We start from the raw sequence: 12486 nt of genomic DNA, 5'->3' as shown, positions 1-12486 counted from the left end.
GGAACCAACTGCGACTTCGGGATATTGAGAATCCAGCCGTGTTGCTGTAACACTTTCAGTGAAAGTGACACGCTGCTCAGCAACTGCTCTCTTGATCTCGCTTTTATGAGGAGATCGTCCAAGTACGGGATAATTGTGACACCCTGCTTGCGCAGGAGCACCATCACTTCCGCCATTACCTTGGTGAAAATCCTCGGGGCCGTGGAAAGCCCAAACGGCAACGTCTGAAATTGGTAATAACAATCCTGTACAGCAAATCTCAGGTATGCCTGATAAGGTGGATATATGGGAACATGAAGGTATGCATCCTTTATGTCCAGGAATACCATAAAATCCCCACCTTCCAGGCTGGCGATGACTGCTCTGAGCGATTCCATCTTGAACTTGAACCTTTTCAAGTATAGGTTCAGGGATTTTAAATTTAAAATGGGTCTGACCAAACCATCCGGTTTCGGGACTACAAACAGGGAGAAGCCGGCAGGGCCGATTTGAAAAAACGGCGAGGAGGCACCTCTTCGAATTCCAGCTTGTAACCCTGAGAGACAATTTCTATTGCCCAGGGATCCACCTGTGAGTGAACCCAGATGTTGCTGAAAAGTCGAAGACGTGCCCCCACTGGGGAGAACTCCCTTAGCGGAGCACCAGCGTCATGCGGTGAATTTTGTAGAGGCCTGGGAGGACTACTGTTCCTGGGAACTAGCTGTGTTGTGCAGCTTTTTTCCCTCTGCCCTTACCTCTGGCAAGAAAGGACGCACCTCGTACTTTGTTTCTCTGTGACCGAAAGGACTGCATTTGATAATGTGGCGCATTCTTAGGCTGTGAGGGAATATAAGGCAAAAAATTGGATTTACCAGCTGTAGCTGTGGAGACCAGGTCCGAGAGACCTTCTCCAAACAATTCCTCACCCTTGTAAGGTAAAACCTCCATATGCCTTTTTGAGTCGGCATCACCTGTCCATTGGACTCGTCTAGCAGAAATCGACATAGCGTTGACTCTAGAACTCAGTAAACCAATGTCTCTTTGAGCATCTCTCATATATAAGACAGCATCTTTTATATGTCCTAGGGTCAATAAGATGGTATCCTTATCCAGAGTCTCAATCTCCGCTGATAAGGTATCTGTCCACGCTGCTACAGCGCTACAAAACCAAGCCGACGTAATAGCCGGTCTGAGTAAAGTACCAGAATGTGTGTAAATGGACTTCAAAGTAACCTCCTGCTTGCGATCAGCAGGATCCCTTAGGGTAGCCGTATCTTGGGATGGCCACGCTACCTTTTTGGATAAGCGTGTCAACGCTTTGTCCACCCTAGGGGAGGATTCCCACCGTATCCTGTCCTTTGCCGGGAAAGGATACGCCATAAGAATACTTTTGGGAATCTGCAGTTTTCTGTCTGGAGATTCCCACGCTTTTTCACACAACTCGTTCAGCTCATGAGAAGGGGGAAAGATTACCTCAGGTTTCTTTCCCTTATACATGTGTACCCTCGTGTCAGGGACAGGGGGTTCCTCTGTGATATGCAAAACTTTTATTGCAATAATCATATATCGAATACATTTAGCCAATTTTGGCTGTAACTTTGCATCATCGTAGTCGACACTGGAGTCAGAATCCGTGTCGGTATCAGTGTCTACTATTTGGGATAGTGGGCGCTTTTGAGACCCCGAAGGTCCCTGCGACATAGGGACAGACATGGGTTGACTCCCTGGCTGTTCCCTAGCCTCAGCTTTGTCTAATCATTTGTGCAATAAATTCACATTAGCACTTAAAACATTCCACATATCCATCCAGTCAGGTGTCGGCGTTGTCGACGGAGACACCACATTCATTTGCTCCACCTCCTCCCTAGGAGAGCCTTCTACCTCAGACATGTCGACACACGCGTACCGACACAACACACACACAGGAATCCTCTTATCTGAAGACAGTTCCCCCACAAGGCCCTTTGGAGAGACAGAGAGAGAGAGTATGCCAGCACACACCCAGCGCTAATGACCCAGGAAAAAACACACAATATGTTTACCCAGATAGCGCTGTAATCTGTATATTGCGCTAATTATGTGCCCCACCCCTTCTTTAAAACCCTCTTTCACCGTGGATAAGCAGGGGAGAGCCCGGGGAGCTTCCTCTCAGCGCTGTGCTGTGGAGAAAATGGCGCTGGTGAGTGCTGAGGAAGAAGCCCCGCCCCCTTGGCGGTGGGCTTCTGTTCCGCTCAAATATAGAAAAACCTGGCTGGGGCTCTTTATATATACAGTGCCCAGCTGTATATATACACATTTGCCAGAAAAAGAGGTTTTATTGCTGTTCAGGGCGCCCCCCCTGCGCCCTTACAGTGACTGCCGTTTGTGTGTGCTGTGTGGGAGCAATGGCGCACAGCTTTATTGCTGTGCGTTACCTCAGTGAAGATCTGAAGTCTTCTGCCGCCTCTGAAGTCTTCTTTCTTCTCATACTCACCCGGCTTCTATCTTCCGGCTCTGCGAGGAGGACGGCGGCGCGGCTCTGGGACGGACGGCGAGGATGAGACCTGCGTACCGATCCCTCTGGAGCTAATGGTGTCCAGTAGCCTAAGAAACAGAGCCTAACATTAAAGCAGGTCTGTTTCTCTTCCCTCAGTCCCTCGATGCAGGGAGTCTGTTGCCAGCAGGCTCCCTGAAAATAAAAAACCTAACAAATATACTTTCTTTCAGGAAACTCAGGAGAGCTCCCTGTAATGCACCCAGTCTCCTCTGGGCACAGTAGTAAACTGAGGTCTGGAGGAGGGGCATAGAGGGAGGAGCCAGTGCACACCAATACCTAAAGTTCTTTCTTGGGGTGCCCATGTCTCCTGCGGAGACCGTCTATCCCCATGGTCCTTACGGAGTCCCCAGCACCCTCTACGACGTAAGAGAAAATAGGATTTTAATTACCTACCGGTAAATCCTTTTCTTGTAGTCCGTAGAGGATACTGGGGTCTATTTTGTACCATGGGGTATAGACTGGTCCACTAAGAGCCTTAGGCACTTTAAGAAATCAATAGTGTGCACTTGCTCCTCCCTTTATGCCCCTCCTACCAGACTGTCTAGAAACTGTGCCCGAGGAGGCGGACATATCCTGAAGAAGGATGTAACAGAACAGTGGTGAGATTCGAACCAGCACACACAAACAAGAGGAAAGCCATGCTAACCTAGCTGAACAGGAACAGCTGAACCAACAACATTACTTAACGAAGTAACAGGGCGGGCGCCCAGTATCCTCTACGGACTACGAGAAAAAGACTTATCGGTAGGTAATTAAAATCCTATTTTCTCTTACGTCCTAGACGATACTGGGGTCCATTTAGTACCATGGGGATGTACCAAAGCTCCCAAACCGGGTGGGAGAGTGCTGAGGCTCCTGCAGAACTGACTGACCAAACTGAAGGTCCTCAGAGGCCAAATTATCGAACTTGTAGAACTTTGCAAACGTGTTCGAACCCGACCAAGTAGCTGCTCGGCAGAGCTGTAAAACCGAGACACCCCGGGCAACTACCCAGGAAGAACCCACCGACCTACTAGAGTGGGCCTGTACTTTAGTAACCGGCAATCCTGACGATGAATAAGCATGCTGGATAGTAAGCCTGATCCAGCGAGCAATAGACTGCTTTGAAGCAGGACACCCAATTTTCTTGGGATCATAATGAACAAACAGCGAGTCAGGTTTTCTGTGACGAGCTGTCCTCTTCACGTAGATTTTCAAAGCCCTCACAACATCCAGTGACTTTGAGGTAGCAGAGGTGTCAGTAAGCACCGGAACCACAATGGGTTGGTTGATATGAAACGCAGACACCACCTTAGGAAGAAATTGCTGACGAGTTCTGAGTTTAGCTCTATCCTCATGAAAAATCAAATAGGGCTTTTGTGAGACAACGCCTCTAATTCGGACAAACGTCTTGCAGAAGCCAAGGCCAACAGTGTAACAGTCTTTCAAGTAAGAAACTTAATGCCAACCTCCTGTAAAGGTTCAAACCAGTCCGAATGTATAAACTGCAACACAGCGCTAAGATCCCAAAGTGCCGTGGGAGGCACAAAGGGCGGTTGGACGTGCATAACACCCTTCAAGAACGTCTGAACCTCAGGGAAGGAAGCCAATTGTTTCTGGAAGAAAACAGACTAGGCCGAAATCCGGACTATCAAGGAGCCCAAACTTAGGCCCATATCCACACCTGACTGTAGAAAAAGGAGAAAATGTCCCAGTTGAAATTCCACAGCAGGAATTTTCCTGTTTTCACACCACAAGACATATTTTTTTCAAATACGGTGGTAATGTTTAGACATTACCCCCTTCCTAGCTTGGATCAGGGTTGGAATAACCTTGTTCGGAATGCCATTCTGGACTAAAATCTGACGCCCAACATCCATGCCGTCAAACGTAGCCGCGGTAAGTCTTGATAGACGAATGGCTCCTGTTGTAGAAGATCCTCTCGCAGAGGCCACGGGTCCTCCAGGAGCAACTCCAATAGATCTGCGTACCAGGCCCTTCTTGGCCAATGTGGAGCAATGAGAATTGCTTGAACCTTATCCCTTTTTATTCTTTTGAGAATTCTTGGGATCAGTGGAAAAGGTGGGAACACCTAAACCATCTGGTAGACCCATGGAGTCACCAGAGTGTCCACCGCCACTGCTTGCGGGTCCCTCGACCTGGAACAATAGCGCTTTAGATACTTGTTTAGACGAGAGGCTATCATGTCTATCTGTGGAATTCCCCACCGACTTGTAAAGGACTCGAACACCTGCGGGTGAAGGCCCCACTCTCCTGGGTGAAGGCCTGTCTGCTGAGGAAGTCCACTTCCCAGTTGCCTACTCCCGGAATGAAGATTGCCGACAGTGCCACTGCGTGTCTTTCTGCCTAGAGGATAATTTTTGTTACCTCTGACACTGCAGCTCTGCTCCTCGTTCCGCCCAGTAGGTTTATGTACGTTACTGCCGTTACATTGTCCGACTGAACCTAAATGGCTTGATCTTGAAGATGCAATGCCTGTAGAAGGGCGTTGTATATGGCCCTTAGTTCCAGAATGTTGATCGGAAAAATGGCTACCTAACTTGACCATTTTCCTTGGAACTGTTCCCCTTGGGTGACTGCTCCCCAACCTCTGAGGCTTGTGTCCGTGGTTAGCAGAATCCAATTTTGACTCCCGAACCGTCGACCCTCGGTCAGGTGAGAAGTCTGGAGCCACCACAGAAGAGAAATCCAGGCTTTTGGCAACAGACGTATCCTCTGGTGCACGTGAAGATGCGATCCGGACCATTTGTCCAACAGATCCAGCTGGAACGGCCTGGCATGAAACCTTCCATACTGCAGAGCCTCGTAAGAGGCTACCATCTTCCTCAGAAGGCGAGTGCACAGATGCACCGATATCCTGGTAGGTTTTAGGACATCCTGCACCATGGACTGGATTACCAATGCCTTGTCCAACGGAAGGAACACCTTTTGTTCCTCCGTATCCAGGATCATTCCTAGGAACGGAAGCCTCCATGTTGGTTCCAGGTGGGATTTTGGCAGGTTCAGAATCCACCCATGATCCTGGAGAAGTCAGGTTGAGAGGGCAATGCTGCCCAACAACCTTTCCCTGGAAGGTGCTCTTATCAGCAGGTCATCCAGGTATGGTATTATGTTCACTCCCTGCTTGCGGAGGAGAAACATCTCTGCCATTACCTCGGTGAATATCCTCGGTGCCGTGGAGAGGCCAAATGGCAGGGCCTGAAACTGGTAGTGACAGTCCTGCAGTGTAAACCGTAGATACACCTGATGAGGCGGCCCAATCGGTATGTGAAGGTACGCATCCTTGACGTCCAGAGACACCAGGAATTCCCCCTCCTACAGACCGGAGATCACCGCTCTCAGAGACTCCATCTTGAATTTGAACACCCTTAAATACGGGTTCAGAGATTTGAGGTTGAGAATGTGCCTCACCGAACCGTCCGGTTTCGGTACCACAAACAGGTTGGAGTAATAACCCTTGTTTTGTAGTTGAAGTGGAACTGGGACAATGACCTGAGTCAGCACCAGTTTTTGAATTGGCGTCTGCAAGGTCACACTTGCTTCCGGAGAAGCTGGTAAGCCTGATTTGAAGAATCTGTGAGATGGGAGTTCCCGAAACTCCAGTCTGTATCCCTGGGCGACAAGGTCTGTGACCCAGGGATCCAGGCAAGACGTTGCCCAAACATGACTGAAAAACCGTAACCGTGCTCCGACCTGCCTGTCTTCTAGGCAGTGCGGTCCACCGTCATGCTGAAGGCTTTGAGGAAGCTGACCCGGAGGACTGTTCCTGTGATCCTGCAGTTGCTGGTTTTCTGGGTTTACCTCTATTGCCTTTGAAGGCCGTAGAAGAACCTTTGGTATTTTATTTTAAAACTTCGCTGTTCAAAAGAACTGTAGAGTAGGAGCAGTGAAGGATTTTCTAGCTGGGGAAGCTGTGGAAGAAAGGTATGTAGACTTACCCGCCGTAGCGTTGGATATCCACGAATCCAGTTCATCTCCAAAGAGGGTTTCACCTGTGAAAGGTAGGCAATCCATGCCTTTCCTGGAATCCGCATCTGCAGTCCACTGGCATAGCCACAAGCCCGTGTGCTTACACTGCCGTAGCAGTGGTGTGCATTGAGTAAACCAATTTCCTTTATGGCCTCCACCATAAGGCTAGCAGAATCCTGTATATGCTGTAGGAGTAACATTATCTCCCCCTTGATAAGGAATCTAACCCGTCAATTAGATTACCCGACCATTTTTCCATGGCCCGAGAGATCCATGCACAAGCTATAGTGGGTCTCAGGGCCACCCCCGCAGTTGTGTACGGGGATTGAGAGAGGTCTCAATTGTGCGGACAGCCGAGTCCTTTGAGGAGGCTGCGCCTGAGACAGGTAAAGTTATTTTACGTGACCATCTAGACACAGATGCGTCTATGATTGGTGGGTTTCCCCATTTCTTCCTATCCTCCTGAGGGAAAGGGACGGAAATGAGCAACCTCTTATGGATTTGAAAATTGTTTCACTGGATTTACCCAAGTTTCTTCGAACAGAGAAATATACTCTTTTGATGCAGGAAAGTAGCTGAGGAATTCTTCATTTTATCAAAACAAGATCCCTCCTTGTCCACTGCCATCTAATAGAAATCTGCAATACATTTTTCATAGCTTCTACCAGAGCTTGCACCCTCCCCCCCCCCCCCCCCTACATCCGCTTCACCATCCCCTGCATCTGAGGCATCGTCATCAGAGTCAGCCTGCAAGATGTGGGCCAGTGTACGCTTTTGTGTACCAATGGTAGGGGTTTGAGGTAATTTAGTCTGAAAGTTAATCATCCCCTTTTTGGAATTCAACCATGCAGGGTCGGACCCACTAACATGAGACTGTGTACTGAGTACAGTGTAATGATCCCCCAGGGGAAGAAAAAGACTATGCTATGCAACACCCTCCTTAGACATTGTATTGTGAAAGGTTACACACACACACAGGAGAATACAGGTTAAGCACAATTAACCAACGGATCCCTCCAGGGAGACCCAGTGCTACGAGGAATCCAGCCACACAGCGCCCCCTTAGTTAATAATCACAGCTGGGCGCAGACTAAGTACCCCTAATAGGGTATTAATACTCATAATAATGTGCCCCCCCTTTGTGAAGGAGCTGCATTTCCCTGCCAGTGTTTACAGTCAGACCTGTAGAGGGAAAATGGCGCTGGTGAGCTGCTGGGTCCGCTCAGTGTGAAGTCCCGCCCCCTTAATGGCGCGCGGCTTCCCACACTTTTATTTATACTGGCCTGAGGTATTTGTCCGACAGAGGGTTAATACCCCTGTTATATGTTAGCCAGTGTGAGTAAGCAGTGGGGCTCAGCGCACCCATCATCAGCGGGACACACTACATTGCATGTCCACCTGAGCCCCCTGGAGCACAGCTTGCACTTAGAGCTGCGCTCCTACTGTTGTGCCGCCAATCCCTCCGGCGACCCGCTAACCGGGACGCCGGCGCTGTACTCAACACTCGTCTGTCTTCTGGCTCTGCTAGGGGGTGGCGGTGTGCTGCGGGAGGGTACGCTGCACCATGGTGTGGCTTGTGAATGACTCCCTCAGGAGCTCAGTGCCCTGTCAGCAGAGAAACGGGTCCACTAACTCTGTAGGAAGTTTGGCCGTTCTCCCCCCTAAGTCCCACGCAGCAGTCAGGCTGCTGCCAAACAGCCCTGACTGAATATAACAAAGAGAAAAATAAAAGTAGAAAACTCTTCAGGAGCTCTCCAAAGCATGACCGGCTCCTCCGGGCACATTTTCTAAACGGACGCTGGAAGGAGGGGCATAGAGGAAGGAGCCAGTGCACACTATTGATTTCTTAAAGTGCCCAAGGCTCCTAGTGGACCAGTCTATACCCTATGGTACTAAATGGACCCCAGTATTCTCTAGGACGTAACAGAAAACAGCATCACTGCACTAGTTTAGTTAGACTTCTGCTAGCACCTCAGGAGGGGCCTAACAGCATGGCTAATTGAAAAGCTCCGGGATCTCCTTCCCAGCGCTATTAACACTGCAATTAATTGAATTGAGCCTAAGGAGTTAAGGAGGAGAGTGTGGTAGAAGAAAGGCAAAAGTAGAGAATAACCCATACAATATTCCAGCTTTGTTGAGATTAAAGTGATCTACATCATCTGTGACTATCCTAACATCTACAGTATAGACTACCCAAACACTCTCATAGTGAAGAGCAGCATGCCATCTCATTTTCCATGCATACTATTCCTGCGCATATTTACATTCACTGATATGAAGTGATAGCGCTACACGCTTATGGAAGGCAGTGGCTTCGGCATGCCTCTGTGTTAAGGAACGCTCCCCGTCTCCTCCACCAAGGGCCTGCAACATGTGAATCAGCACATGAACACTGCAGCCCCAGCGCAGTCCTGAAACAGTTGATCATTTGTTACTGAATGAGAACTACTGTTACTGTGAATAAGTCCTTGTGCCACAACCAATGTAGGGAAAAATGGTAAAATACTGAGACAAAACAGAACAACCTGCAGCTCCAGTTTTACTCAGCAGGAAGCATCCTATCAATCATATATGTAAATAATTTTTAATATGATATACATGCAATTGCTAAATGATGGATCTAATGTATGTTACCACAGAATAATGTGCCCACATGGTTGTCTGATCTTCGAGATACAACTACATTTTCTGGGGAACAGGGATAATTGTACTCACCACTCCATTAGAATTATTCACTCCATTCATATTAATTTTCGTTACAAATTTAACAAACGGCGGTGCTTCTGGGTATTTAGGCCCACACTCTACTTTAAGGCTGTATATCCTGTTTTCATAAATTGTCTGGAAAACAAATACAATAGAAATCAGAAACAATGGCTCATTACATCTTTAGGGACTCCTCTACCACTATCAAATTTAACTGCTGTCTCACTTATTTAGACTTAGTCATTTATTGTACAGAAGTCTTTGCATCTCTGCCTTAGGGGGGATTCCATTAGAGGCGAGGGGATGTAGCTTCTGGGATGAGTGTCTGGGGCTATTCAATAGCCTTTGCTGCAAACCCGTGACTGGCGGATTTCTGCTCACACACCCCCTGAGGTGCAAATAGAAATCAGCAATGGTGTTACCACATACATGCATCACATCCAGCACTTAAGTAGGGAAAAATAAGATTTTACTTACCGATAAATCTATTTCTCATAGTCCGTAGTGGATGCTGGGGACTCCGTCAGGACCATGGGGAATAGCGGCTCCGCAGGAGACAGGGCACAAAAGCAAGCTTTTAGGATCACATGGTGTGTACTGGCTCCTCCCCCTATGACCCTCCTCCAAGCCTCAGTTAGGTACTGTGCCCGGACGAGCGTACACAATAAGGAAGGATCTTGAATCCCGGGTAAGACTCATACCAGCCACACCAATCACACCGTACAACTTGTGATTTGAACCCAGTTAACAGTATGATAACAATGAAGTAGCCTCTAAAAAAGATGGCTCACAACAATAATAACCCGATTTTTTGTAACAATAACTATGTACAAGTAATGCAGACAATCCGCACTTGGGATGGGCGCCCAGCATCCACTACGGGCTATGAGAAATAGATTTATCGGTAAGTAAAATCTTATTTTCTCTAACGTCCTAGTGGATGCTGGGGACTCCGTCAGGACCATGGGGATTATACCAAAGCTCCCAAACGGGCGGGAGAGTGCGGATGACTCTGCAGCACCGAATGAGAGAACTCCAGGTCCTCCTCAGCCAGGGTATCAAATTTGTAGAATTTTGCAAACGTGTTTGCCCCTGACCAAGTAGCTGCTCGGCAAAGTTGTAAAGCCGAGACCCCTCGGGCAGCCGCCCAAGATGAGCCCACCTTCCTTGTGGAATGGGCATTTACAGATTTTGGCTGTGGCAGGCCTGCCACAGAATGTGCAAGCTGAATTGTACTACAAATCCAACGAGCAATAGTCTGCTTAGAAGCAGGAGCACCCAGCTTTTTGGGTGCCTACAATATAAACAGCAAGTCAGACTTTCTGACTCCAGCCGTCCTGGAATTATATATATATATATATATATATATATATATATATATATATTTTCAGGGCCCTGACAACGTCTAGCAACTTGGAGTCCTCCAAGTCCCTAGTAGCCGCAGGCACCACAATAGGTTGTTTCAGGTGAAACGCTGACACCACCCTAGGAAGAAACTGGGGACGAGTCCGCAGTTCTGCCCTGTCCGAATGGAAAATCAAATATGGGCTTTTGTAAGACAAAGCCGCCAATTTTGACAATCGCCTGGCCGAGGCCAGGGCCAACAGCATGGTCACTTTCCATGTGAGATATTTCAAATCCACAGATTTGAGTGGTTCAAACCAATATGATTTGAGGAATCCCAACACTACGTTGAGATCCCACGGTGCCACTGGAGGCACACAAGGGCTGTATATGCAATACTCCCTTGACAAACGTCTGGACTTCAGGAACTGAAGCCAATTCTTTCTGGAAGAAAATCCATAGGGCCGAAACTTGAACCTTAATGGACCCCAATTTGAGGCTCATAGACACTCCTGTTTGCAGGAAGTGCAGAAATCGACCTAGTTGAAATTTTTTCGTGGGGCCTTCCTGGCCTCACCCACGCAACATATTTTTACCACATGTGGTGATAACGTTGTGCGGTCACCTCCTTCCTGGCTTTGACCAGGGTAGGTATGACCTCTTCCGGAATGCCTTTTCCCTTAGGATCCGGCGTTCAAACCGCCATGCCGTCAAACGCAGTCGCGGTAAGTCTTGGAACAGACAAGGTCCCTGCTGGAGCAGGTCCTTTCTTAAAGGCCGATGCCACGGTTCCTCTTGGAACAGACATGGTACTTGCTGAAAGCAAATCCCTTCTTAGCTCCCGAGGCCATTAGTCCTCTGTGAGCATCTCTTGAAGTTCCGGTTACCAAGTCCCTCTTGGCCAATCCGGAGCCACGAGTATAGTTCTTACTCCTCTATGTCTTATAATTCTCAATACCTTGGTTATGAGAAGCAGAGGAGGGAACACATACACCGACTGTTACACCCACGGTGTTACCAGGACGTCCACAGCTATCGCCTGAAGGTCTCGTGACCTGGCGCAATACCTGTCCCATTTTTTGTTCGGGCGGGACGCCATCATGTCCACCTTTGGTCTTTCCCAACGGTTCACAATCATGCGGAAAACTTCCCGATGAAGTTCCCACTCTCCCGGGTGGAGGTCGTGCCTGCTGAGGAAGTCTGCTCCCCAGTCGTCCACTCCCGGAATGAACACTGCTGACAGTGCTATCACATGATTTTCCGCCTAGCGAAAAATCCTTGCAGTTTTGCCACTGCCCTCCTGCTTCTTGTGCCGCCCTTTCTGTTTACGTGGGCGACTGCCGTGATGTTATCCCACTGGATCAATACCGGCTGACCTTGAAGCAGAGGTCTTGCTAAGCTTAGAGCATTATAAATTTGCTCTTAGCTCCAGTATATTTATGTGGAGAGAATTCTCCAGACTTGATCACACTCCTTGTGTGACTGCTCCCCAGCCTCTCAGGCTGGCCTCCGTGGTCACCAGCATCCAATCCTGAATGCCGAATCTGCGGCCCTCTAGAAGATGAGCACTCTGTAATCACCACAGGAGAGACACCCTTGTCCTTGGATATAGGGTTATCCGCTGATGCATCTGAAGATGCGATCCGGACCATTTGTCCAGCAGATCCCACTGAAGAGTTCTTGCGTGAAATCTGCCGAATGGAAGCGCTTCGTAATAAGCCACCATTTTTACCAGGACTCTTGTGCAATGATGCACTGACACTTTTTCTGGTTTTAGGAGGATCCCGATTAGCTCGGATAACTCCCTGGCTTTCTCCTCTGGGAGAAACACCTTTTCCTGGACTGTGTCCAGAATCATCCCTAGGACCAGCAGACGTGTCGTCGGAACAACTGCGGTTTTGGAATATTTAGAATCCACCCGTGCTGTCGTAGAACTACTTGAGATAGTGCTA

At 48.5% G+C, this 12486-nt stretch overlaps 1 protein-coding gene across 1 annotated transcript in view; it reads right to left on the bottom strand.

The window, feature by feature from the left end:
* UBE2V1 (ubiquitin conjugating enzyme E2 V1) overlaps nt 1-12486 on the bottom strand; it is a 100022-nt gene that overhangs the window by 19436 nt on the left and 68100 nt on the right. Inside the window, exon 3 of the mRNA XM_063958939.1 lies at nt 9200-9325. Within this exon, the coding sequence (XP_063815009.1) occupies nt 9200-9325 (126 nt within the window). The remainder of the gene's footprint in view (nt 1-9199; nt 9326-12486) is intronic.

Source organism: Pseudophryne corroboree, chromosome 3 (assembly GCF_028390025.1).
Source record: "Pseudophryne corroboree isolate aPseCor3 chromosome 3, aPseCor3.hap2, whole genome shotgun sequence".
Classification (NCBI taxonomy): Eukaryota; Metazoa; Chordata; class Amphibia; order Anura; family Myobatrachidae; genus Pseudophryne; species Pseudophryne corroboree.
The sequence above is the reverse complement of the archived record's forward strand: the minus strand, read 5'-3'. Positions and strand labels throughout refer to the sequence as shown.